This window comes from Cinclus cinclus, chromosome 11 (assembly GCF_963662255.1).
Source record: "Cinclus cinclus chromosome 11, bCinCin1.1, whole genome shotgun sequence".
Taxonomy (NCBI): domain Eukaryota; kingdom Metazoa; phylum Chordata; class Aves; order Passeriformes; family Cinclidae; genus Cinclus; species Cinclus cinclus.
Genome location: NC_085056.1, coordinates 7,283,160 through 7,309,687, shown reverse-complemented (window position 1 = coordinate 7,309,687; position 26,528 = coordinate 7,283,160). Strand labels below are relative to the sequence as shown.

Here is a 26,528-nt window from a genome sequence, read left to right as displayed (position 1 = left end):
GTTTCAAGTAGGAGCTGTTTAACTTGAGTGGAAGAGCACAGAAATTAAGCATCTAACTTAAATTCAGATGGAATGTTCAAGCAGGTATTACTCCGATTTCTTGATGCTTGGGTTCCTGAGCTGGAGCTGTGCTACTTCAGGAGGAATTGAGAGGGCAATCCAGGTGTCTGCCTTTTGTACCAGACTGTAGGCAGGCAGTGTGTAACCACACGGGCCGGGTGTGGGCTTTGTCCTGCTCTGCTGAGTCTGGAAAGCTGCAGCTCGATATGCAGATCTCACAGAGGAGCGGGTGTGCAGCGGGGGCGGGTGGAACATGCCATTCCAGTTCAACAGCTCTCATTCCCTGAGACCCCTGGCTAGGAAAATTACCCAGCTTAAAATAGTGGAGTGAGGACTCTTGAAAGGGTTGGTGAACAGATCCATGTCGTTAGAGCATGTTTGACCCTCTGGGGCAGCACATCCAGACCTGGTTGTCTTGGGACGTGCTGCCACTGTGATGCTTGTGCTTGCCCTGGTCCCAAATTATATGGCCAAGAGCTGCAGCATGATTCCATTTGACTGCATGCACACCTGCTTCTCAAGTGTCCAAAAGTCACATTTTACCTGATGTCTTAGTGACCTCCTAATGGAGCTAAATTAGTGTCCATTGATTAAAATAAAATTTCATTAACATTTGCATCAAACTAATTTAATTCCATAGTTAGGCAAGCCCAGGGTTGCCAGGCATTTCTGATACTTTTGAAGTGACAAGCATTTCTCTTGTGTGAAATAGAGGGGTCAGCTCAAAAGTTTCTCTTCCTGCAGTGCACGTCTCTCTGAGCATCTGTCACCATGAGCAGAAAAAAAAATAAAATATCACCTTCAGCCTATCTGTGGGGCTTGGGGGATATATGCCAGGAAATAACCATGGGTATCCATTCCCCTGGCCAAGTGGAAGCTGTCTTGACTTCATCCTTGCTCAGGACCAGGCCTTGGAACACCTAGTCTGTGTTTAGTGCAGGGTGGACACTTTGCTCACGAGTCCAGTGGCTGCTTGTTCAGTGTTCTCATCTCTTCTGTCTAAAATTAGCCAGGTCCAGCTCATTATGAGATAAGTGTGATGTTCCCACCGGTCCAAAGACTAAATCTTGGCTGCTGCTGGAGATTTCAGCAGTGATGGACCCCTCTAGGGTACACACGGAGATTGTTTTTTATTGAGAGACAATACAAATTCTGGGGATTTGGCTGAAATAAGTGACATTCGTGGATCAAGTGTGCTGATGGTAAACTTGGGCATTACAGTTTAAGAGGAAAGCAAACCTTGTTATCTCAGTGCTTGTAAAGCAAAAGAAACAACCTAAACTGCCAGGAAAACCACCCAAACTAACCAAATAAACTCTTTATGGTAAAGGGCTGCTCAAGTATCTGTTAATGCTGGCAGTATTTCTTAAACACTATAGCTGGCACTATAAAAAGCTTAATCCATTCAATTACATTTGATTGCTTTGAGATCCAAACAAGCCATCCCCTTATCTAGCCCCATTAAACCCTCAGAGATATAAGATAATTCAGAGATAAAATTACAAAGCAAAGCAAATGTCTTACAAATGGGCTCTACTTTTCCAGCAAGGCAGTTCTGTAGGTTAAATTCTCTGTGTCTTGTTGAAGTCATTTTGCTGTGATTCATTTTTACTGTGATTGGAAACTCTGGGTATCTTGCCTAAACTACAAATAACAGCAAAGCTTAAGCTTTACTGGGTCAATTCAGATCTGAAGTTCACACCTCAGCAGCAGTGGGCAGAGACACGGTTTGCTCTGTGTGAGGTGGAGGAGTTTGCTTGTTACAGCAGATATTGTAGATTGTGTCAAAATATACGTTCAGAACTGGGGCATCTGAGTTTGCTGTGTCTGCAGGATTTTCCTTGTCCCTTGACTCTCTCCCTTTACTTCCATTCTCAGTGAGCTTATTTTGTGCACAAATAGAGTCTAAAAAGTCTGAAGTCAAATGTGAACTGTTTTGAGTTGGTGGCTTAAAATTTACACTGGTTCCATTCACAGATAATGTGACTGCTGTTTTTTCCTAATGGCTAACATCTAAATGAAAGTGGATTTTGAAACCTCGCAGCTCTGGAAAGAATTCTTCTAATTTGTGGGTGAAAAATACATTGATATTAAAGAAATAGGCTGAAAAGCCACACTGGGGCATATTGAGCAGCACCTGTTAGGGCGTTCCATTCCAGGTCCCAGTTACTACCTGATGTTAGCATAAGTGATACTGGTGCTGGGGCAGTTTGCAGGGAAAATGCTAATGTCTCTTTGAAATGCACACAAGCAAATCCTCCTCTACCACTTCCTTAACCTCGGGGAAAGGTGGAACCTGCAAACACGGCAAATTCAGATGTCCCTGTTCTCAATTTGCTTTTAGATGTAATCCTCCGCATTCTACAATTTCCGCTTTAGTGAGTGCCTCCGCCCCAGATTGCAAATAACAAACTGTGTGCTTGGGCCTGTTTGGAGAGCTGGCATCTGCTGATCTGAGCTAGGCTTCAGAAGCTCGGGGAAGAGTTTTGTTTGGGCAAGATGTGCTTAGTCTGGAGGTTGCACAGCTTTAGTGAAGTTTCCTCAGGGCTGAAAAGCCCCAGTACCACGACTGTGTGTGGTGGGCTGAGCAAAATGCTTCTCTCCTACCTTTTGGGAGCTGCTCTCTCATTCCTAAGAGATACCCAAGGCAGGACTGTCGCATACATTTATGTATTTCTCTTGCCCTGGTGTGTAACCTGTGTGGAGCACAGCTATGTTCTATTTCTTGTCCTCTTTAGATCTCACATTTTGGTCCTCTTTGCAGGCTTTTGTGATTTAATGCAGACCCCTTTGTTACAAATTGTGTAGTTCTTACTGGCAGGCTCTTCAGCTCACTGATAAGGTGATTCCATGTTCTCCTAGAAACTCTACCAGCTCTTTAACATGAAACTTTTGGGCACAACTTAGATGATTCTGTGATGTTCAAGATGCCCTTTCTGCAGGAGATCGGTGCCCCTCTAAAATGCTGCTTCAGGAAGATCAGTGTATCAGTGTTGTCTGAGGCGGATGTCCTCTTGCACCCCTGGGAAGTGGAGAATGAGGTATCCCTAGGAACGGAGTGGGGCTCTGGTACAGCCCAGAGCTGGGCAGAGCCCTGAAGCCATCACAACAGCTTATGTGGCCAAATGCAGCAGATGCCAAGATGGATCCTAGGGATGCTCCCAAACCAGGGGTGTTACCAAAGAAGAATGAGCAGCTATTCTATCATGCCCTCCATGGTGCAGAGCCCATGAGCTCCTGCTAGTTTCCCTCACTGTTGGATGATTTGTTGCAGTGAGCCATGCTGCTCAGGGCACTTCTCTCACCCATTTTAGCAATTTTGAAAGCATTTCGGGCTAAGCCTCAACCTGTAAATCTCCTTCACTGCTAAAACTTGTATTGAAAGCCACTTCAAGGACTGCTTTGTTCCTGATCCTGCTCTTTAATGAAGTATTGGAATCTGTTAGTAAATAAACTGAGTCAAGTGTCAACATTGTTGATGCAGCAGGAAGGTAGGATGGTTGAAGTAAATTTTAAATAGCAATTAAAATGTCTGACTTCATAGCAAGCAAATAAATATTCCAGTCTTATTTTCCTAAAGAAAGGTTGATATTTTTATAGGTAGATACTGAAGTATCAGGATTTGTAATGAAGTATAGCCTTTTATTTAGTATAGCTTTCTGCCAGCACAGGAATAGCCTAGTTGTGTATTTAGGATGCTAAAGATCTCTTACTGAAGATGTGCTGTTGGCTTCTAATTCTTGTGATGTTGGGAATTGGGGAATAATACTTCTTGCACAGTAGGTAGATACTTTTTTTCTTCTTTCCAGATAATTTTACATGAAAATTGAAACTTGATAGTACTAGCCTCAGTTTCCATGTAGTAGCCAAGATATTTAATTTTAGAATTGACTGATTCTGATAACTTGTACTTTAGAGCTGAGGTGTCAGACAAAGGAAGCATTTTCTGCAGTCCTTGAGCAGGAGCTGGTTGGGATAATCATCCTGTTCCTCAGTGTCTGTAAATGGGTTTTTGACTTTCACATGAAATATTAATTTAAAAAGGCTGGACGAGGAGAACAAGGTCTCTTTGGCTAATTTCCAGCTGATTTGTCAGCCTCCAATTGACTTCATATTTTCAGGAACTAGTCTGGAAGTAGTGTTGAGGGAGTAATTCTGTCCTGATGGAGTAGCTCTCCCTTTCAGAAGCTGCTGCATGCTCTGGCTGTTGGAGCTCAGCCAGGGACTTGCACTGTGCCAGACTTCCAAGCTGTGAGCAGACATGTTCTGCTTGATATGTTACCTTTAAAAAGGACTTTGACTACAATAATAATCCCGATCTGAATTGAGCTTTTATACTTTGCAACTTCAGAATAAATTGGTTTCTTTTTTTAGAATTACAGTGGTATTCATCTTTTAACCTGTTTTGGAACATGCATGCTACTGGCTAAAGGGCTGGAGGAGCTGCAGAGTGCTGGGGCTGGGGGCACCCCAGTCTGGTACTCACCTGGGATCTTTTGGCTGGAACTCTGCTCGAGCTTCTGTTCATTGCTTGTCTTACAGGGGTGATGTCAGAAGAGACAGAGATGAGAAAAGAGGCAACTGGCACAGGTGTGTTGAAACCAGTGAGTAAAAGCAGTGACCTGGAGGAAACTTCACCACCTGTTACTCCACCAACATCCCCAACTTCTGGAACTGCCTGGGGTGGTCAGTTTGCACCTACCATAGTCAAGGATGTGAACCCAGAAGTGCTCAGGAGTGGAGTTGCCTATCTGCCTGGTGAGTGGCTGAGCCAGAATGTGTCTTGGAAATGTGGTTTGTAGGAATGCAAAGGAGACAAACCTCCTTTTGCAGTGCTAGAGACTGCTGCCAGTTCCATTTCTTTCACCCCAAACCTCTCAGAAGTTCCACTTCTTGAATCATCTGAAATTTATGAATAGGCAGGACAGGAAGTAGAACTTGCCTCTCAGGAGTCTCAAAATATTAACCAAGCATGTATGAGTCAGAAATACCAAATCTGTGGGCTCATACCAGGAGTTCAAAAAGAGTAGAGTGAGGGTGCAGCTAATGATGGGCTGGTGGGCCTGACATCAGACCTGGTCAGAAGAATAGGAACTTGATTTACTTGGTAGATAATTAAAGGATAGGAATATAGAAGATGCTCTTTGACAGGACTCTTCAAAACCAGTTTTATTCTTGGTAATTAGAAGTTTGGTTGATTAAATGTAGCCACCTAGATATAATAGATTTTTTGAAAACATTTGATTTCATGACACATAGTGTTGAAAGGAATATCCCAGTGAAGTGGATGAGCAATGTGTAGGGTGAACAGCAGTGTTGCTAAATAGCAAATGACAAAACTAGCTATCAAGGGAGAATTTCCCAGAATTATTCTGCTAGAATTGGGTTGTAGGTCAAATGTTATTCAGTGTTTGCATCTGATAGAGCAGTGAATATCAAATAGCTGTAGATAAAATTCCTGCATGGGATGAATTCTGGCAGAGGGGTGAACAAAGCTGAGTCTGTTGGACAGAGCAGCCAGGATTGCTTGGTGCACAGGGCCCACACAGGATGTCTTTGTGTTTAACCAAACATGAAGTAAAGCAGAGGAAGTAAGATCTACCTCTCTAGTGAGAAGCAGCATTTGGCAGCTCTTTGTAAGGAGCCCCTGTGGGCTTGTCCTTTCAGAGCCAGCGAGAGGATTGTTCAGTGTGGGGCAGGAGGAGCTGCATTTGATCAGCTTAGGGGCCATGTACGAGTCGAAAATCAGGCAGAGAAACAAGCCTCAGAGGAGTGGTCAGGCAGACCTGTGCAGTGGGGAGGAGTTGGGAAGGAGAGCAGAAAGGCAGCACATGCATCTCCCAGGTGGTGCTGGGTCTGCAAGACCCTTTTTGACCTCAGATGTATGAAGGGGAGGAGATGACCAGACAGATTAAGAGACTGATTTTTTACCTCTGTATACTTGTTGGTGCTGCCTCTGAAATAGTTTGGGCTGTAAAAGGAAATAGTAAATATTAGAAGTGGTGCAGAGAAAGGTGACAGCCCTTTCTTGTAACCAAACTGGGTGTCTTACAACAACAGGCTGGAAGGTTGTTTATCTCATAGTATTATTGAAAAGAGGTGAAACCACCTTTGTGCCAGGAAAGAAGGGAGTTCAAATTTTTCCAGTTTCTGGAAGAAGGTGAAATGGAAAACCACGGGCAGGGCAGAATGATGTGCATTCATACATATAACTTCGCATTAGGAGATGAATTGCTACAGCAAATTCCAAAGGAGGCTTTTAATCTTCTGGTCTGCTGATCACTTTGGACATTTTTATGCTGTATATAACAGCCCAAAAAGTTAAAGGGTTGTAGAGGGTCTTTCAGAGAAGCTTTCAGTCCATGCTGTTGCAGGAGCCTGACCATGTTACCTAGTGCTCCCATTGTCACAGATTCCTATCATAATGTACCACTGTTAAATGAGACAAAAGCCTTTGAGTATGTGATGAAGGGATATCAAATGATCTTCAAATGCCCACAAGAAGCAAGGATTTGTTTTGATACTCCTTCCAAGGCAGTTTTTCTCTAAGGAAGGAATTGTGTTTCCTTCCAGTAAAAGCACTGTCAGATTTGATTGACCTCTCTGTCTCTTTGAGGTTTCAGTGGGCAATCCTGACACCCAGTCTAGTGAGGGAATGTACTCACCACTCAGTTAAATGCTTTATGTTAGTCAGTGGTAATGATACAGTAATTACATTAGAAATAATAACTTTTATAATGAATGGTGAATAAAAGCTAGTTAATAAACTAGTTGCTGATGGAGTTAGCCAAAACTTCCAGGATAGTTTCAGTTCTGGATTCTGCTCTAGGTTATGCCACTGTTGGAAGACTAAGCCTGGTGGCCGTGGTTGCTTTTTTGACCTGATCAGGCATTTCCCAGATCACTAGATAAAAGTTCAAGTTTTAATAAATTCTGGTGATGGACAACCTGCCTGATGGGCAGAAGATGTTGCTTCAGAATAAGAAAGCTTTTACTGATCCTGGTTGTTGAGCCATTTTTTCAGTAATTGAGGGCTTTGCTTTTTTATTTTATTTTGTGATGGTCCCCTTATCTTACCAAACAAATTATATTAATAAGATTTTTCTAATTTCTTTTCGTCTCCGATTATGCAGCATTCAGGCTACAGTATTTCAGGAATAATAGAAGTCCTCCTGAATCGCACTGATGATGAAGGATTTTTGTTAGCAGGAAAAAGCCTGTGTCACAATTTTGGTCCCTGGGAGGGAGAAAGCCCTGCTTCAAAATGGTGTCCATGTGTGTCTGTGGCCTGTAGTTGAGTCATGTCCATGTCAGTGACAGACTGAGATCACACTAGGGCAGCTTTCCATGCTTGAGGCTGTCCATCTGTGTCTGCTTTACTTGTCAGCTTGCATGCTTGTCCCTGGGGTGGGGGAGAGAGGTGGTCCAGGACAGTATCTCCCATGGTAGCAACAGAGTTAAGGAGAGAAAGAAACAGATTTCTCTTAGTCTCTGGTTTTGCCTTGGAGTCTTAGTGGAGAATATGAGGCATACAGACTTGGAACCTGGCTCTGTTGAATTACTTGTGTGATTTCCACCCACCCTCTCTTTTACAGGTACAAGAGACAAATCGGGACGTGCAGTGGCCATAATAACAACAAGGAGCACAGCCTGGCTAAACCCCCACTGCAATACCACTGAGCTTGTACGCCTGCTTCAGTACTTGCATAGCATCCCAAGGTTGGTGATGCTCTTGGGCTGACAGGGCAGACAGCTGCTGCCCTGTCCTCTTTTGCCTTTCAAGGGAGATGGAAATTGAGGCAGGAATGGAAGGAGGCCTAGGAACTTGGTCCAGGCAGTCCTGAAATTGCACAGGTGGGAATCTCCTGCTAGGGTAAACAGGCTTGTGTTCAGCAAGCACTTTACCTACACTTTACTTTTACTTCTGTGTATGCTGTGTGCACATCGTGTGATATAATTGGGTATGTACTGAATGTTTTTGTGCGTTGCCATGAATCCAAGCCATTCTTGCTATCCCTCATCAGTTCAGAAAATGGGATTTGGGAGCTATCATGGGGCAGTCATGCAGCAGGTCTGTGATAGTGTTGTGACATGATATTTTAGTGCCAGGCCTCCAAACTAGAGGGAGGGAGGATCTGCAAGGGTTGAGAGACTGCCTTGATATCTTGCTGAAAATTGGTTTTGGAGCCTGCAGGCTGGAGTTTGCTGCACCTTCTCTTCCTTTCACTGTGATGTACCCTTCTGCCCCAGCTCATCACTATGTTTGACTTTTAGATGATTAAATAAGAAGACATAAAATTAGCTCTGACAGTGATTTTTTTGAGGCCTTTAAACAATTAATAAGGGGAGCAGGCTTGACGCATGAAACTCATGCTTGGTTTCTTAGGATTTTGCCTTCAAATCTTATTCTGGGTGAGATAGGCATTGGGTCTGCTCCAGACTGGCTGCTCTTCTGAAGTAGTGAAGCTGAAACCAAGCTTGTCCCTGAACACAGTTGAGAAGTATTAGTTTTCCTGTGTGTATTATCCAGGTACATCAGCACCTTTGCCATCAGTAGCACATGTTGTAGGGATAGGAGAAATGGGAAATTGGATGGAAGTCGTAGAATCAAATGGCAAAGGTAAAAACTGAGCAATCAGTCGGTGGTTTCTGTGTGCATGTTTTGTTTAGGAAGAGGTGGCCAGTTAGTTCCTGTTATTACAAAGCCATAATATACTGGTTTTTTTTCACCCTGCCATGACTACAGATTCTGTTCCCATAGTCTTGTTAATTTTAATTGGTGGCAAAGGTGACCATTTTGTCTTTGTCCTTGCAGACCAGAATGTCAGGCTTTGGGTCTCACTGTTCTTGTGGATGCTCGTCGCTGTTCACCCGTTCCTGCTCTCTTCAAGGCGTTCAGCACATTGCAGGTGAGCCTGGAGCTTGGGCAAAGGAACACTGCCTGGCTTGCTCTCATGGTTGGATGTTACATCTCCATCTGCTGCTTATGTCTCCATCTGCCACTTGGCTTTCAGTTTGCTTTGGGAGGTGGAGAGATGATGCACCAAGCCCTGCTTTAGGAAGATGACCTGGACTTGCCAGACTGCAGACAAAGCAAAAAACCTAAGCAAGTCTGAGTTAGGGGAGAACACCCCTCCCCACCCCTCCAAATTTTCTTTCATCTCAGTGCTGAGAACAGCCCATACCCAAGTCTCAGTGCTGTCATGAATTATCCTGCTTGGAGGTGTTGTCCCCTGCACTGAGGGGCTGTGTGAAACATGCAGAGATTTTTTCCTGCCAGAGAAGGGAGGAAGAGAGGCCTCTGCCTGCTGTCAGGGGAAGGGAAGGACACTGCTTGCCATGCCAGGTGGAAAAGCACGTGCAGCTGTTGATGTGGCTGTTGGTGAACGATTAGAATCAGATGTGCTGTAACTCTATATTGCTTCAGGTCAAAGGCTGTCATATCAGTCATTTGGGAAGCCAGTGGGTTGTGTTGCCCCCACTCCCAGATAGAAACTATCAGCTGCTGTTAGAAAGCCAAGGTGATGCTTGGTTGTAGTGATGACTAATCTTGTTTAAGCAGGTGTTCGTTTTAAATCAGAGCTTAGGTCTCTTAGGACTCAAACTCTGAAAACTGGTACAGGGCAATGTTTTAATGAAGCTGATGTCTGTGGTTTATGTGCTTCAGTGCCACATCTGAGAGTTGAGTCTGACTCAGAGGTCTGTCCTCCTGCTTCCTGGGCTGGGTGGAGCTGTGAGCTCTATCAGCATGCTTATTCTCTGTGGTGAAGGTGTAATCTGGTGCCCTGCTCAGTTCTGCAGAGGTAACAAGCAAACACATTCTCTTTTATGCTGTGCCCACATGGCAGTGGACTTGCTAAAGCTTTTCAGCATTTCACTGTCCATGTAAGTGGCTGATTTGGAAATCAGCAACGTGTTCTGGCTGTCTCAATTCTTATACAAGCATGGTAATAATGCCATTTTAACCTTAAGTTTGCCCTCTGAAACGAGGGAGGGAGGAAGTTTTTTGCTGTGCAGTGATGGCTGTTTGGCTTTGAGCAGCTCATTATCAGGGTGGTGCTACACTTGTTTAACAGAGTTTAATGCCAGACAGATTGCTGGATCTGAGTGTGTGCACCAGGTAACGACTGACAGAGGCTTATGGTTTTCTGATCCTTACACTGACTTTTCTGAAGACTCTGTAAAGGAGACCTGGTCAGGTAGCTCCTTAGCTTGTAATGGCTTAGGAGTAATCCCTGGCTCCTCTGAACCTTTTGGAGATCCTCAGCATTTACTCTGTGATCCCATGGCAGTGTTTTGCTCTGCTCTGGGGCAAGGATAGAGTAATACAGAAAATGGCGTGTAACTACAGTGAGGCATTCTAAGTGTTCCGGAGTGCAGCAGGATTAGCTTGGCCAGTGACTGCACTGAAGTGCAGACTGTATGTTATGCCTCTAAGGTCACAGAGCACACCACCTCCTTGAGGTCCTTTCTGAAATCTCTTACATATCTCATATCTCAGACATGAGAGATATCTCATATCTCTCACACACTGAGAGACAGCTGGCAGACTGTCTCTAGAGCTCATTTCTCTGCTGTCCTGCGCTCTCCTTATATAGGATTTTATTTACACAGTTTCTGTGAAGCATACTATGATAATTTGCCAGAATCTGTTAAATGTTGAGGTCCAGCATTGCTTACTCAATTCTGAGGGGCTGTTTTCCTCTTGACCCAGCAGTGGGAAGCACTGCTTCACAGTGGGAAAAGCACAGATCAGATTCCCTAATGCAGAGTCCCTGCCTGCTGGGATCTGTTAAGCCTAGAGAGACTCCTGGGGAGCAAAGGTTCCTGGGTCAAGATAAATCAGCCTGAGGAAATCTTTCTTCCGCTTCTCCATCTTTCCAGAATGAATGCATGATTGGAATTAAGTGCTAGTAGGCAACTTTGGTGACTTAACTTGCAGGTTAGTTTTCCCTACAGCCCTGGGAGTCTGTCAGTTACTCTGTCCAGAACCACCTGGTAGACTGGTTGGGAGATTGTTCTCTCTGCCTTCAGGGTAGGGCTGGTTGTATTCTGCAAGAATTTTTTTCTTTCCCCTTCTTTTTAGAATATTGGGTGGCTGGGAAATCTTTCTGTCCCTGGCAGCAGCCGGAGCAGAGGGAGTGGGGCAGAATAAAAGCTGCTGCACAGCTGTCTCAGGAAGAAGCAGGAGGAACTCTGGCAGCTCTGTGCGGAGGTGAAGGGAAGTGCACAGAGTGTGCATGTTGCAGGAATAGATCAGGCTTAGTTCCTGTGGGAAACTGTGTAATGATGCTTTGGAGCAAGGATTTTTTGCAGGGATAAATGCTGTAATGTTTGGTTACAGGTTGCTACCAGTAAGCTCCATGCTGGGGAGGTGCAGCTCTTAAGAGGAACTTTGCTACTCAGAAGTGCTAGGCTGATCCCTTGCTCAGTGAGCAGGTGGGGCATGGACAGTGGAATGTGTGCTCTGCCTTCAGTGACCAGGTATCTATGGGATTTCCCTCTGCCTGAGTCTTAATAGAGTGAGATTCTTTTGAATTTCCCATATCACTGTGAAGTCTTAATCCTGTAATCAGCTGTGTTTGTGTGTTGGATTGGGAAGAGTCAGTTTAGCATTTGAAAGCAGAGAAGTTCTGTGCAAACGTTTTTGGTCAAGGGTTGTATTTGCATTCTCACTTAGTGCAGAAGTACAGAGAACATTGGTGTCACGTTAAACACCAGGGAGCCCCTGGTATTCTGTTAGTCATCACTTTGAGACTGACTGAGGTACCTGGGGGACTCTCCCCTCTGCACAAGCATTCCTGGCAGCATGTGCTTCTGACTGTGCCAGTGTTGTTAAGTCTGGCCACGGGTCTCCATTTGGGGCAGGAAGGGAGAAAACTGGAACTTCAGTCTCAGAAACATTGGAAAAAGTATCAAATTCTCTTAGTAATAATGAAAGGGTCTATGTTTACCCTGGTGCTTTCTGAGCTCCTCTTGATGTCCCTCTATTCTATGCTGTCCACACAGTACCTGTTTTGAGAGGTGAGGAGTTCACTTATATGTGACTGTTTCAGTCTTTGGATTGCTCCATCAGTGCTGGATGAGACTGACTTCAGCTGTTTAAATTACAAAATGTGGTGAAAAGTACTTGATTTTTTTGGAAATACAATTTCTTCTTGAATTGGAAAACCTTAAACTTCTCCCTTGACAGCTTTATTTGTGAATGATTTTTCAATTTCTGTTTTCAGGAGTAGCAAACAAATGAGTGTTTTGGCTGCTGTGGTAGCCTCTTGTTACACCATCATTACCTTTACAATCCCTCACTTAGATTGCACATCTCTTGACTGTTGGTGTAAAAGAGGGATTGTATAAGTAAAAATTTGTTCAGTACCATCATCAGTCTTGAATCTGCATCCAGTCTTCATCCTTCAGTACTTTCTAGCAGATAAATTCAGAGCTGGTTATACAGCTGTAATATCTCCCCATCCTCTCTTCAGTATTTACCTTATGCAGCCTAATTATGCAGTAAATCCTTTTTGGCCTTCTGTTCAGTGTTTGAATAGCAGTGAAAGTGGGAATAATTCACTTTGGAGAAATTAGAGACAATTTAGAAACCTCTCATGGTTTTGGAAGGTGTTTCAGTTGGGATTTTTTTTGCTGCCTGTTTAAAAGGATCGTGGTTTAGGACTGGATGAGGGAAAGGTCTTTTTTCTCTGTTCTGGAATCTCTGTTGCTGCTTTCGCTTGCAGAATCGGGGCTCCTTGTGTTGGCATTGTTTCTGAATTGCAGAACTGGGTCCAGTGTCATGTTAGGTCATTCTGTTGGTCCACTTCTCTCTGTACTCTTGGCTCTGCTGCTCCGGGCAGATATTTAACCCTACTCAATGCTGCAGCTGTTTATTTAAACAAGTTCCCTTTGCTGTTGTGGCCTGCTGTGTGGCAGGTTCCTTGCAGCTTGAGCAACACCAGAAAGGACTTGTTGCATGACAATTCCTGAGATCTTTGCAGAGGAAAAGACTGTGTAGGAGACATTGAAATGGGATGGCATGTGTTTAATCCTGTGGCACAACAGCTTAAATGTCTCTTCTCCTTGCTTTCCTGGTCCAGGCATCATATGTGTAGGGAGCCCTGTCTCCATGGTCTAGATCTTTCTGCCGTGTTTCTCTCTTCCTGCTGCTGCTCTCTCTGTCTGTTTCTCACTTCCCTGTAGAATGGTTCTATAACTGGAGAGCTGCTCCTGAATCACTGAGTTTGAACTACAGCTGCCAAACATCCGTTGTATTTGGAATTTCTGTCAGTTTAACAGTAGAAACAGGATGCAAGTACTTGACTGTAAATTGGCAGTAAGTAGAGACAAGACGATGTTTTTGGCACTGGGTTGGGGGTGGAGGGGGGAAAGCCACTTCCTTTTGGTTAGGTGAAGTGACCAGGGAAGTTATTAGGAAAAAACTTGGACGTGGAATATGGTTTTTGAGTTTGGTGGTTTTTTTTTTTTCTTCTCCTGAGTCACTTCCCTGTGCAGAAGGCAGAGCTTCTTTACTACTGCCAACACCTGACCTTTCTCCATTGCTTCCTTAAATATTGCAGGACTAGTTGATCTGAAGCAACCTGCCTTAAAGACATCACCTTGGTCTCTGTAGACTGACCTTCCTTAATTTCTGGTGACTGCCTTCCAGGCTTTGTAGATGTCTTTGAAGGATAAATTGCAAACTTGTATATGAACCTGGTCTGGTACGTTCTCCTTCCTATCTGAGGCAGATCAGTAATGGATTTGTGCTCTGTTCTGTTGTAGGATATGGATCCTCACTGTATTCATGGAGTACTGCTTCTGGTTGAAAGAGATCTGACTTTTCGGATGGAGAAGCCACCAGCAGGACAGGTAAAGGAACCATTTATCTGGGGTTTGCTGGGCCACTCTTAATATCCTTTATTTAATTCTCCAGACAGCAAATTCCCTCTCATTGATATATGTTTATTCTCACATGAAATTTCTGTAGGTGTCCTCTGTATTTTGTGGTCGTGGTCTCTGCGTGTATGGTATTTATTGGGTTGTAATGTTTATGTGAGCTGAACAGATCCCTGTCATGCTCTCTTTATTGCCACCTCCATCAGTGACATTTGTGCCACAATTACGTCAATCTGCTGGGGGCTCAAAACACAGGGGTTTGTTGGGAACATGGGCAACTGTATGGAGGAGCCCTGCACAATTAACTACAGATGCTTTTCATGTTATTCCATGAACAAGGGAGGAAATGCACAGTCAGGAAGAAATCACATTATGCTAAATCCTGAACTCCACCTTTGAGGGTGCTTGTTGCTTTCCTGGATTTTGCATGTCTTGTGTTTCCTCACACCTGCTGCTGCCAGTGCTGAGAGACTTCTGCAAGAAGGGGAAGATGAGATGGGCATTTGTGTGAGGTTCCCTTTGTAGCTGAAATGTCTGGAAAGACCCATCAGGAGGGAAAGTTACCACAGCATCGCTGAACTCACCCACTGGAAGTAAAACTGTTTGGTGTTCTGTAGCTGTATAAGAAATGTAGGCTCCCAGCCACTCTGTGGTGAGTGAACAGAGGATCAGACTTCATCTTAGTCCTCTCTCTGTGCTCCAAGATTGTCACAAGCTACAGGAATGGAGTGAAATTCTGTGCCTGCTGTAACACAAGGCTTCTGAGTAGGCCAGGAGCTCCCTTTTGGCTCCTGTGGATGAAGATATTGTGACAGCTATCAGGTTTGCTCTGTGTGTGGTGTGGTGTCCCTAAATACTAAAGAATAACAGATGCTAATAGTCCATTTTGTTATTGCCCCCATGTGGAAGAATTTGGAGTCAGAATGGGGGCTGCAGGCATGCAGGGAGAGCTACAGAAGACAAATACACTGAACAAATACAAAGAGTGTAGGAGGGTGCAGAGGAAAGGCATAATAAACACGTTGGCATGCAGAAAGAATTGGAAGCATCATCACAATTTTGTAAGGAGGTAGAAACTTCACACTGTGTGTGGGGGAGGAGTTAAAATGCTGCACCTGAATTTGTGTCTGGGCTGGCTTCCATGTACCTGCAGGAGCACTTGTTGCTCTGGTGAGTGTAGAAATGCTCTGAGGTCCTACAGACTTGCAGAAGGCAAGTTACCTGTGTCAAGATCCAAGAAGCTCTTGCAGCAAATAGCTTCTGTGATGAGTGGAGAGTTGAGGGCAAGGATGAGGCTGCTCTCTTAGACTCTTTTTCCAGGAAGTGAGATGGGGAAGCTGGGGCTGGATTTAACTTCCCAGATTCTCCAAACAGATGCAAATTGCAGCACAGCTGTGGGAACATGTGAGGGAGTTGCTCTACTTACACCAGGAGGTACTGGCTCTGGAGAAGGCTGGCTGCTGCCAGACTTCTATCACAGATGTTCTGCCTGGTGAAACATGCTGTGACCTGCATTCCTTCAGGGTTCATCCACTGAGCTGTTCAACAAGCTGCTCTAAGATTGGATTCCCCCCCCCTTCATATTGTAGTGATATTGGTTAGATAAAGAAATGATGGATTCTGCCTTTTCTTAACCTTCCCCTCCTCCTCCAGTACTCACACCCTAATACAAGTGTGCTTTTTTCTTTTCCTTTCTATTCCTGTGCAGTTTGAACTTCTCACCTCCATGAAATCCCTCCATAAGCACATAGACAGCTCACAGCTGCCTCTAGAGCTGGATGGGACCTTCCCATACTGCCACCAGGACTGGCTAAACTTTCGCAGGGTAAGTAGGATGTCTTGTGTGCTTTGGTGTCAGAGAGAAGCAGTGGCATGGTAACAGATGGGAACAAGAGGAACCTGTCAACAACTGAACCTACAAGCATTAAAAAACAATGCTCCTGTAAAGCTGTGAGTGCAAATGAATCTCTCGTATCAAAAAAAGTTATTATTTTCTTCATAAGATGGGTACACAGTGTGGTCTCCTGGCATGACTGCAGGAACTAAAATTTTAGGTTTTTTACACATCTGCTTGAACTGCATTAATTCTTTCTGTTCTTTCTTGCCTTCAAAATGTGGTCAAATCTCAGATGGAATTCTGTTTTGTTGTGATATGCAATGGCTCTTGAGTTAGATAGGAGGACAGACATCTGAAACTAATCTCAGGAGAAGGTGTTATTATCATGTTGCCATTGGACTCACAGTGAAGAACTTGAGTGCAATAATGAGTTAAATCTTTTTCGTTTTGGAGCAAGTTCCCCAGATCAAGTTGTTAATCTCCTTGGTCATATTTGCACTCCTTGCATGAGTGAGACTTGGAAGTTCTGGATAATCAGTTCAGAATTATTCTTCTAGGAATATCTTTTACTTGCAAGCAGCAGGGTATGTGCAGACTGCCAGAAGCCTGCAGAGGTAGCATCCATGGTACCAATACCCAGCTCTGTGTACATTTTGTGCTCTGGAGGGAGTCTTAAGTGCTGTCAACCATGTGCTTGCCAAATCTTTAAAAGCTCTATAGAGTTATTTGGCACATCAAGACTCGACAGGATTGCATCTCTCTAGATCTGCACACAAGCTGGCAGTCTTCACGTTGAGTTTGCTCACCCTGGTGGTTGACAGAATTGTCACCTCAGCTTCCAGAGGATCCAGTGGTCTTTTGGCTCTGACCTTGCTACTCAGAATGCTCTGTGGCACAATGCAACACTTGAGGCAGATTAAGATGTCAGTGATGACACCACTGTGGTGCTGGTGGCAGGCTTCAGAAGATAGGCTTGGCATGTGCCAAATGTTCACTTATTTTTTCCAGCTTACTTCAGAACTTTTTTTTTTTTTAATTCCATCTAAAAGTACTTGTACAAACCTGTGCTGGTGCAGTAGAGGTACAGAGGCCTAATCTTTGCCTAGGATTGACTTTGAGAAGTTGAAGTTTATTTGGCAGTGATGAAGGAGAGAAACTTTGCAAGAAGTTACGGATTAGTTTAATGGACAGTGTTGAGAATACCTTGAGAGCTGAGGTGCTCTGTGTGTGCAGAAGGGTAATTTTTGAAGGAAGGACCATACTATCAGGTTACTTCTTATTTTAGCATGTAAAACATGCTAAAGGGAGTTAGTATGGGAATCATTCTGTATGGAATGCCTGTTTATACTGTGTGTGATAATGACCCTAGTGCTCAGCTTCTTTAGCTCTGCAGCTATGTGGCAAGCAGCATTTATTTCCTGTCTCAGTGATCTCACCTGCATCCTGCCTGCTAATCTCTCACTGCTGGCTGTGTTCCAGCACTCCAGGGGAGGAGGGAGTTCAATTCAGTAAAGATTCAAGCAGCTGCTTTTTTGTTTTGTTTTAAACATGGTTATTTTGGAATAACTGTTTCTCCCTTCTCTTAAGTAGCTAGAGGGTGGCATCTGACAGTACTCAGGCTTTATATCACTAACTTTTCTTAAAAATAATGCCTCACGATCCCTTATGAAACGTTTGGACTTCTTTTTGTTTGTTTTTCTCCTTGCTTCCCTCCCCAACCTGAAGAGCAGACGGATTTCAAGTTTGTCCATAGGTTAAGGTGCTTAATTTTGGAAGCTTCCCAGTTTCCTGATTTTTAATTTACACTACTTTTAACATGAAGAGAAATTATTTAAAGTAGAAAAATTCCAAGTACTAGTTTTGTGTTTTGTTTCTCTGAAATTCACGCAGTGTGATTCATCTTCATGGAAAGTTACAAGAAATGCTAATAGAAGAATGTGAGACATAAGTGGACTGGTTGTTTTTGTTGTCCAAGCCATGATTAGGCAGGTTTTTAAGGTCTGCATAGAGGCCTTGGTCTAGTGTGATGCATCTGAATCCTCAGATGACCTCTCTTTCCTGATACAGTCTCACTGAATGATATATTGAAGCCTTGGATTATTGTCTTTGATCCTCTCTTGATTTTTGTACTCCTAAGCTTCTGCAAGCTCAGAAGACCTTCCCTGTCAGCTGTGAGATAATAATCTCTGCCTTGGTCCTTTCTTCTTGTAGAAGCTGGAATACTTACAACAACGATGCTATGGAGTTTGTGCCTTCCTTCAGGAATCTATTAATAAAGTGGAATCTGCAAAATTACCGGAAAAGGCTGAGGTAAGTGTGTCCCTCACCTCGAATCAGGGGTGGAGCCAAGACAGAAGAGAGCAGGAGGCTGGATAGATGCAGAAAAGCTGTAGTTTTGAATTTGCTAGCTGTAGTAGCAGGGTATTCTCAGTACTAGTAGAAGGTAGTCCAAATGAAGTGAAAACAGGCTTCAGTGGGTCTGGAAGCTCATTCTCTAATTCCTCAGTGTCACCAAGGAGGTCTCTCAGCTGGGCTTTTGGTGAGGGGTACTTGTTCCAGCATTGGGGTGCATTCTCAGCAGCTCCAGAGCTCTGTAGCTGGTACAGACTTTGGTGTGGTAGGTACACAGCAGCTGTCTTGGGCTGTGCCACATCAGGTCAGCTTGAGGCCTGTAATAAAATTAGGTGACAGCTTAGTTCTGTGCTGTGGTTCCAGCTTTGCTGCCTCTAGTACACAAGTTTGGAAATGGGCAAGAAGGGGAAGGGACCAAGCGTATGTGGTCACAAACTTTCTTTTTTCCTTCTGAGAAGCTGCTTTACCCCTGACATGGTAAGGAGTTGCTGCCAGCTCTGCGCTAAGGTTCTCAGTAGTAAAAGATAGAGGATATGAAAGTGGCCTTCCTGCACACATCTGTATATCCACAAACCCTTCATGTGCAACTTGTCCCAAGGCTTGGAGCCATACAGATCCAGGCTCTTAGAACAGTAAGAGTTAGGTGTGAGTGGGAAGTGAGGCTGGAGGGTTTATTTCTTCAATTCCCAGCAAATGAATGGAACAGCAGTGATGAGAATTTGGTCACAATTTTAGCCTGGTAGGGAAGGTATCAGGAGCATAAAGAGCACAGTTGATTACTTTAGACTTATCAGGCTGAAGAGAAGCAGTGGTGGGAACCAACCTCCCCTTTTCCTAGAGTGGGCCCAGGTGAGATGTGGTTTGGGTGTGTTTTGGTTTAGGTGCTGGTTTTTGCCTGTTCCTTCATTGCCTGTAGGTTGCAGTAACTGGTTACTGCAGTAACCTCACTCTTGTGATCCCTCCAGGATGCAGCTGTGTTACTGAGGAATTCAAGGCAGTTGATGAAGAGTATTCTTGAAGATGCGAGTTTGGTCAAGGTGCAGCAGGAGGGTGGAGCACTCCTGGCCAGACTGGGGAAGGAGGAGTCTTGTGTTACCCTTACCCAAGACTATAGGTGAGACCCCAGAGTGGGAGGAAATGGAGATGAGCAAAAAGCGGGTGCTGGGAGTCTCCCTGAGGTGCCCCATCACTGGTGCAGGCTGGAGAGCAGCTTTGTGTAACAAGGAATTACATTGAAAACAGCAAAGGTGAAAAACGTAATGAATTATACTCTCATCTTGATTGCTTCTTCCCCAGCCAAAAAACTAGTCCGGGTGGATTCACTTACATGGTTTAACTTCCTTTTTCAAGCCAAATCAGGCTTATCTTCTGTAGTGGAGAGAGAGATGGATATTTTGGGTACCTGTAAAACACAAGCCTTAATTGATACCAGTGATGTGTGTTTAGGTGCAGGCCATTATCTCTTTGTGATTTCCTAAGGCACTCCTTATGCAAGGGGATTTCCAAGGACCTTGGCTGGGAGGAATGCTTGCTGGCTGCAGCAGGCTCTGATCTCTTCTCACATTGGTACAGTTTGCCCAAATAAATACTCATTGCCCATTTGCAGGGTGGTGTGAGAAGCGGGAACTGAGAGAGCTCAGCTGTTTGACATCCCCAGGGCGTTGCACAATTTGTGTTTGTGCTGTTAAAACACCTGAAGCCTTTCAGCATGAGAAGGCCTCTATGCTATGTGCTGTGCAAACAACAAGGTAGAAAGGCAGCCTTTGCACCCAGGAGCTTCCAGCTCAGTGTGAGATAAGCGCTGGCATGCGGGTGCAGATGAGGGCGCAGGGGTTGGTGTGATGGTGTGGAATAGCTCTGTGCATCCACAGCCTTGCTCTGGTTCAACTCTGTGTTGCCATCACAAGCTGGGAGGTTTGAAGGGAGAGGGAGTGAGGAGAAGATAACAAAGCAGTTATGGAGTATCTCAACCAAACACTGTGAAAATAACATTTCTCTTCTAAAATTCAGCAAGTGGATGGCAGTGCAAGTTGCTACCTGTCACTGGAAGAAGAGGATTGACACTTTGGTTCAGAGAAGGGAAGGGGGTAGGCTGTGTAACTGCTTCTGTTCTCTGCTTGCTGTGACTCCTGTCAGGAGCTCTGGCAGACTATGCAGACACAGTTCTCTTGCTGAACTGGTGAAGTAATCTTGATGCAATTTTGGATTGAATTACTACAGTATAATCTTTTCATTCTCACATGACATGAGAAGCACAATAATGTGGGTTTTTTGTGCTTTGTTTTGTTTGGGTTTATTATTATTTATTTTATTTTAAGCAACACAGCAAGTTTAGAGTCCTAGGAGAATGGGCAGAATGTGCATGAGTTTTATGTTTTGTTTTGGTTTTAAACTAAGCTTGTGTTTTTGTGCAGGGAAATGATCAACTTTGAAACCTGATCTGACAGAGCCCCCAAGGATAATTTACTGTTTCCATTAATTTAGCAAAGGCAGGGATGGGGGATACACACAGAATTCTTTGATTGTACAGTGTTTGAGTGTATGCTGAAGCTGTGTAGCATGTTCTCTGCATAATTCAGGTTATATTCATTGCCTGCCAGTGTGAAAAGAGACTGTATGCCATAGCTCAAGTATATGTGGCTCTCTCCAGCTGAAGGAGCACAAATGAATATAAGAGGAGAAAGTTACTCATTTCTAGGCTGTGGAGTAGTTGCAGAAATGAAAATCTATTCAGTATTTTAATTTTCATCTAACTTGCAGCAGAGGACTCTAGAAGTCCATCCACCCTTCTTTGTTCCAGGATCCATTCAAATGAGGAGGAAAGCTCTATCACCTGGCTAGAGAATTCTGTATAAGGCAGTGTTAGTTTTGGGTCCTCCATGGCTTTGCACTTACTCCTTTCCTATCTGATCTGCAGATATTAAAGATTCTAAGCTCTGCTAATACTGTGAAGGTTATGATTTTCAAAAGCTTCTTTAATAGATATGATCAAAGAAGGTAGAGACAAAATTTTGCAATTGTCCAACTAAGCATGGAGTGGCTATTGATGTATGTAGGTCCAATATTTGATTTCTAAATGGTGGTGTGTGAAAAGGGAACAGGGGCTACCTTTGTGTGTGTACTCAGTAGGGCTTGTGATACTGCTGCTCTAAAACTTTGAATTGTAAAATATTGATCAAGGCTTAACAGCCTAATTCCACAACCATTCTCCCAGTACTTGAAATAAATTATTTACAAAAGCAAGTCAAATGCTTTACTCTTCTAAGCCACCTTTTGGCTCTTTTGTCTATCACATGTCCCATTGTTGGGATGTTGTCCCATGTTTTCTACTGTCTCGTGTGGTACAAAAGTCTGATAAAACACATGACTGCCAGGACTTCAGTCATAAGTTGAGGCCAGTTGTGAACAGGAGGCAGTCTGAATGTTCAGGAATTATATATAAATGGAGAAGACAGTTTAAAGAGCAGTTTTCTGGACTTTTGGCTCCACCTAATTAAAATATGCCAACTACAAATTAAAATATGCCAACTACAAATGGAGAACTAAAGGTAAAGTTGTGATTGTTTTTTTTTAAGAATAAAGATGACGAGCCTATCTTCACCTTCACCTTGGGATTAACCAAGCTAGAGATTGACTTGCTTTTTTTTTTTAGCAATACATTTTTCTAGCTGTCACAGATGTCTTTCTTGATATTCTGTGGTTTCATGTGGAAAAAGAACACCAGGAGCTGGTAAGAATTGAGATGGATGAATCCTTCTGAAAATGCCTAACTACATGTTGGAGATAATAAGCTAAAACAGACAAGGAAGCAGGCATGTAGTCAGTGCAGTCAGATGTTATCTGCCAAATAACTTTTAAGAGCACACGGCAAACAAGAATTGCTTTAGTCTTTCTTTAGTAATCAAACTCTTCTTGTGGGGTTGGTTGTGGAACCTCCTCTGCTTCTCTGCCCTCTTGGAGAGCAGTGATGCCCTTTGGAGTGTTTTATAACACTGAGCAGTGGAATCTCATTGCTGCTCAGGTCTGACCTGGGATTTGTGAGGCTTTGCTGAGCCAGTGCTACAGATTCTTTCCTGCAGAAGTTGAACTCATTCCATCACAGATGTGGGTATGCAGGAGGGATGTGTTGTGCTCCATCTACTTGTTTCTCTAACAGATGATTTAAGAGCTTCCAGGAGTCTCTCCTGGGTGGTCTCATCCTGAGATGCTGTAGCGCCACAGCAGTGGCTTCGACCAGTAACTGCTGACATTGTGAGTTGACCAGGAATCTTCATACTCCTTTTTCCACCAGGTACCACTGTAAAATATAGCCTTGCCCATCCAGCTGCTTACCCACAAAAGGAAAGACAGACTTCTCTAAGCAGTCTGTCTGCAACTCTGCCTTTTCCCTGCTTAGGAAGGAGGAGCTCAGTAACCAGAATACACATCCTGCAGGCAGCTCATTGCCTTGGCTTAGAGGCTGTGGTGTGCTTAGCTAATCCCTCAAAGATCTCCCACCTCCAGCAAGATCAGGCTGAATTTGGCCTGGATTTGGTGTGGGTGTGACACTGTTGAGCCCGTATCTTTGTGGTGCCTCTTTAAGTGCTGTAATGATAGGGCTGGCCACCCAGAGGTGCAGGGGGACTGCTGGATGTGGCATTGCCATTTGCTCATTGTTGGTGGAGTTAAAGCCAGCACATTTGCCTTCACACATTCCACTGTGCTGTCCTCCAGGTCTGTTAACTGAACCCTCTGAGGTTTTGCTGTTGCAGTCTTTCTGGGGATGGAAATACAGAGCTGTTAGCCTAGCTGAAGTTCCTCTTCGTAAGTGTGGCCAAATGGCACAGAGAACTCCATCTCTTCAGTGCTGTTAATACTTCTTTTTGCACTTTCAAACAGGATTTTTTTAATAACCACAGTCTTTTAAATAAGATACACAGATTTGGTTAGCAGGTGTAGCTTTGGCTTCTGGCTGTCTGGATCAACTAACCTGTAGCATGCAGGAAACTCACTGAGCCAGCTGTGGAAGGTGGACTAATGTATTCCTGCTTCTGTAGTGGATGTCAAAAACTTACAGTTTATGATGGAAATTTCAGAGAAGCTGCCAGAAGCCAGGCAGCAGCAGTGGGAGTTCTTGCTGAAGTGAAGCTGTGATGTGGGGCTGGGCAGCAAGGTCAAGATCCTTTTAACCTGGTCTTCAGCCGGGTGTTTTTCACTGTTGTTCTCATTATTGCTACTCTTCCAACATAACAGAGTGCTGCAAATGTGTGCCTAGACAAGTGCCCAGTAAATGCCTTTCATCCTTCAGATGTGTTATGAGTCACAAGTAGAGCAAAGAAGGTATAACCATTTTAGATGAATATATAGATGGTTTATACTAGTTTAACCAGAATGCACCTGCCTGGCTCTACCATAAACCCATGTTCTCACTGTGGCATGGGAGTGTGTGATGCTCTGCATGGTGATAGGCAAGATAGTCTCAAGGCTAGAGGTGGTAGCTGAAAGGAGAAGAACCTCGGATGGTGTAGGAATGATCATGTTGAGTGCTTGGCTCTGTGCAACATGGAACCAGAAAATGCTTAATCTCTTTCCCCCAAGCTCCTCATCTGAAAAGAATCTCTGCTTGCAAGCTGTGAATAAGTAGCTTATAAATAGATGGAGGAGTGAATTCTCCTTTGTTTGCAAAAGGCAGTATAGTTAGTCTCTGTATTTTGAGGGTGGAGTGACTAGAGCCAAGAGCTGGTTTTGTGAGCTGGCTATTTTTAGTGTGGCTTGGTGATCTAGTTGGAAGCCCTGGGTGGGGACCTGAGTTGAGCAGAGGTAATGGACAGTACAGAGCAGACTTACTGAGCAGCAGCTGCCAGGTTCCTGGTGCTGGACCTGACTCAATTACAGTGACAAAGTGGGTGATCTTACAGCTAAAAGCCTCCATAGTTCATATTCTGTCTTACACACACACTACTGAGGTAGTCTTGGGTCTGCTTGAAGCTGTGGTTAGTTAGCAATGCAGTGGGGTGTAGCTGTGTGGTGGTGTGGTGCTGCAGACCTCATGTTTGGGGATCTTCAGCAAGACTCTTGCTATTGACAGCTCCTGGGATGTTACAAGGCCTGTGTGTGCCATTCTGCAAAGTGGTGTATGAGCTCCCTGTGGAAGTAAACCTGGATAATGTACAAGGTCTCTGCCCCCTGCCAAGGGACTGCACAGCACTGTCTGAAGCTTGGGTAGAGTCAGAGAGACTAAGCTGATCATCCAAAATGTGGAACAAGTTGGGAGCAGGGTTAGGGGGGAGATAGGTGTCTGGTGTGTAAGTATGGCTGGACTTCTTGGTTTGTAAGGTATTATGTGTGCACTGTCAAACCGACAGATGCTGCCAAAGGCTGGTGGTCATAGCCAGGCCAACTTACACTGGGAGATCCTTCCTGGAGGCATTATTCTCTTCTGCCATCCCCTTCCTGCTTTAGAGATGTGTGTCTGCTGTGGCTCTTGTGTTTGTACAAGCTTTAGAAAATGCTAATGCTTATGTCCCTCTCACTGATAGCAGTTGAATTGGTGCCTGCTGATATTCTTGCCTCTCATGCAACCAGTTGCCAGAGTGCACCCTCCTAACATGATCTGTGAGAGGCATCTTTCATTGTAGGGTCCTTTCTGTATTCCTTCTGTGGTCCTAATCCTAAAACCTCTGCCTTGGGACAAGATGTATGCTTCAGTATACCTTTGAAGCCAGATGAAAAAGTGTGCTTAAATTCAGGCCTCAAAGGCTGCCACGAGACACCTCTGCACTGTTGCTGGTGACACAGAAGGTGCTGAGGAGCGCTAAGCCTTTGGCCGAGCATGGGTGGCAGTGCTCTTCCCGGCCTTATTTGTTTGTGTCAGGTGGAGGGAGGAGCGCAGGGCCACATTTCTACCCAAACACACACTGTGCTACTTGGTATTCATTTTGGTTACAGTCTAACCTGTTCCCTCTGTTTGCGTGGTGGTTTTAGCCTGGTGAAAAGCACTTACGCTCGCATTAAACAAATCTCGTTCCTCCACGCATAAAGGAGAGTGGAGCTGGGGCTGTTGTCATTCTAAGTGTGTGAAGTGTTGTGAGATGTCAGTTGTGGCATTTGAAGAGAGGTAAAAGATTGCAGAGTTCTGCCTAGGTAAGTTTTCATTGTCCTCTTGGGCTTTTTATGAGATGATTTCCCTCAGCTCCCTTTCTGTTTTTTTTTATTTTCTGCAGTCTTATGTCCTAAATCTTCTTGGATTCAGTGAGAATTTACCCAGAAGACTCCAGTTTTGCTTATTTTTGTTTGCAATGCTTGTCATGCCAGCAGGGCATTAGGTAATTAATGACACACTGTGTTTTATCTGTTTAAAAATATTATGGGAAAAAATTGCAAAAAGTTTCCGGTATAGGATGTTAGCTGAACTGCCTGACACTCCTGCCTCAGCCCAGGCTATCCCACAAGCACCATTTTTTATATAACTGTGTTGGGATAGATACTTCTGCTGCTGGGCTAGTTAACAGCACAGTTCCTGCTATTATGTGCATCATAGGCCTGGAAGTGGGCAAAAGGATGTATCAGTGAGAGAGAGATGTGGCTTTAAATGAGCGTGTATATATTTGAGCAGGGCATCTTGAAAGCCCAGTGGTCCCAGTTTCAGGAACACAGCTTTTAGGCTACTGCATTTGACCAGGATATAAACATAAGCAGGTAATACATAATGTACATTAGGCAAGGTTTGGAGGTAGAAATTGTTTACAGCTGGTAGAAGACCACATCTTGAGGCTCAGTGTTCCAAGAATGGTGTTTCCAAATGCTATCCAAGGCTCCACTGCACAGGGAACTTTCCCCATAAGCAGGCTACTTGTTGGTTTGGGATTTCTTATAAGGTTTTTTTTTTTTTTTTCTCCAGTTAGTTTTATGGGTTTTACTGGGATTTAAAATCAACCAGAGTCTGAACACAGTTTTATTGTAACTGAATGCATGCCAGACAGGAGAAAGAAACAAAGGTCACATCTTGGAACTGTGCTTGGACAGTTGTTTAACTGTGTGCATTGATCCCTTGGATTTTGAAGGGATTTCTGAGTGTATTTCTGCTAAAAACACATTTAAATGACCTGTGCTCCAGAAGAGAATTCTCTTGGCAGTTGTGGTCTCCAGTGCATTGTATTAATTGGATGGTTTGCTCCCAGGTCAGGTAACCTAGTGAGGAGGGATTCAGCCAGGTCTTTGGTCTCAACTACATCCACTGGTCTCAGCCTCAGTGGGAACAGGCATCCCACAAGCAACCACTGATTTGGTGTTTGACCTCTGTACCTTTGTAAGGATTCTTCAGAGTTCTAAAAAATCTACCTGGTTCCTCAGCTACTTTTATCAGGGAATTGAAACCACCATGGCTGTTTGTGTGCTGCAGAGAATAATTAGT

General features: G+C 44.1%; 1 protein-coding gene across 1 annotated transcript in view; it reads left to right on the top strand.

Annotated features, from left to right (window-relative positions):
• The window catches only part of PLEKHG4 (pleckstrin homology and RhoGEF domain containing G4), an 81,320-nt gene that overhangs the window by 22,590 nt on the left and 32,202 nt on the right, over positions 1 to 26,528 (top strand). Inside the window, exons 4-10 of the mRNA XM_062499907.1 lie at positions 4,603 to 4,818; positions 7,656 to 7,779; positions 8,876 to 8,969; positions 13,834 to 13,920; positions 15,656 to 15,772; positions 17,996 to 18,094; positions 19,102 to 19,250. Of these exons, the coding sequence (XP_062355891.1) occupies positions 4,603 to 4,818; positions 7,656 to 7,779; positions 8,876 to 8,969; positions 13,834 to 13,920; positions 15,656 to 15,772; positions 17,996 to 18,094; positions 19,102 to 19,250 (886 nt within the window). The remainder of the gene's footprint in view (positions 1 to 4,602; positions 4,819 to 7,655; positions 7,780 to 8,875; positions 8,970 to 13,833; positions 13,921 to 15,655; positions 15,773 to 17,995; positions 18,095 to 19,101; positions 19,251 to 26,528) is intronic.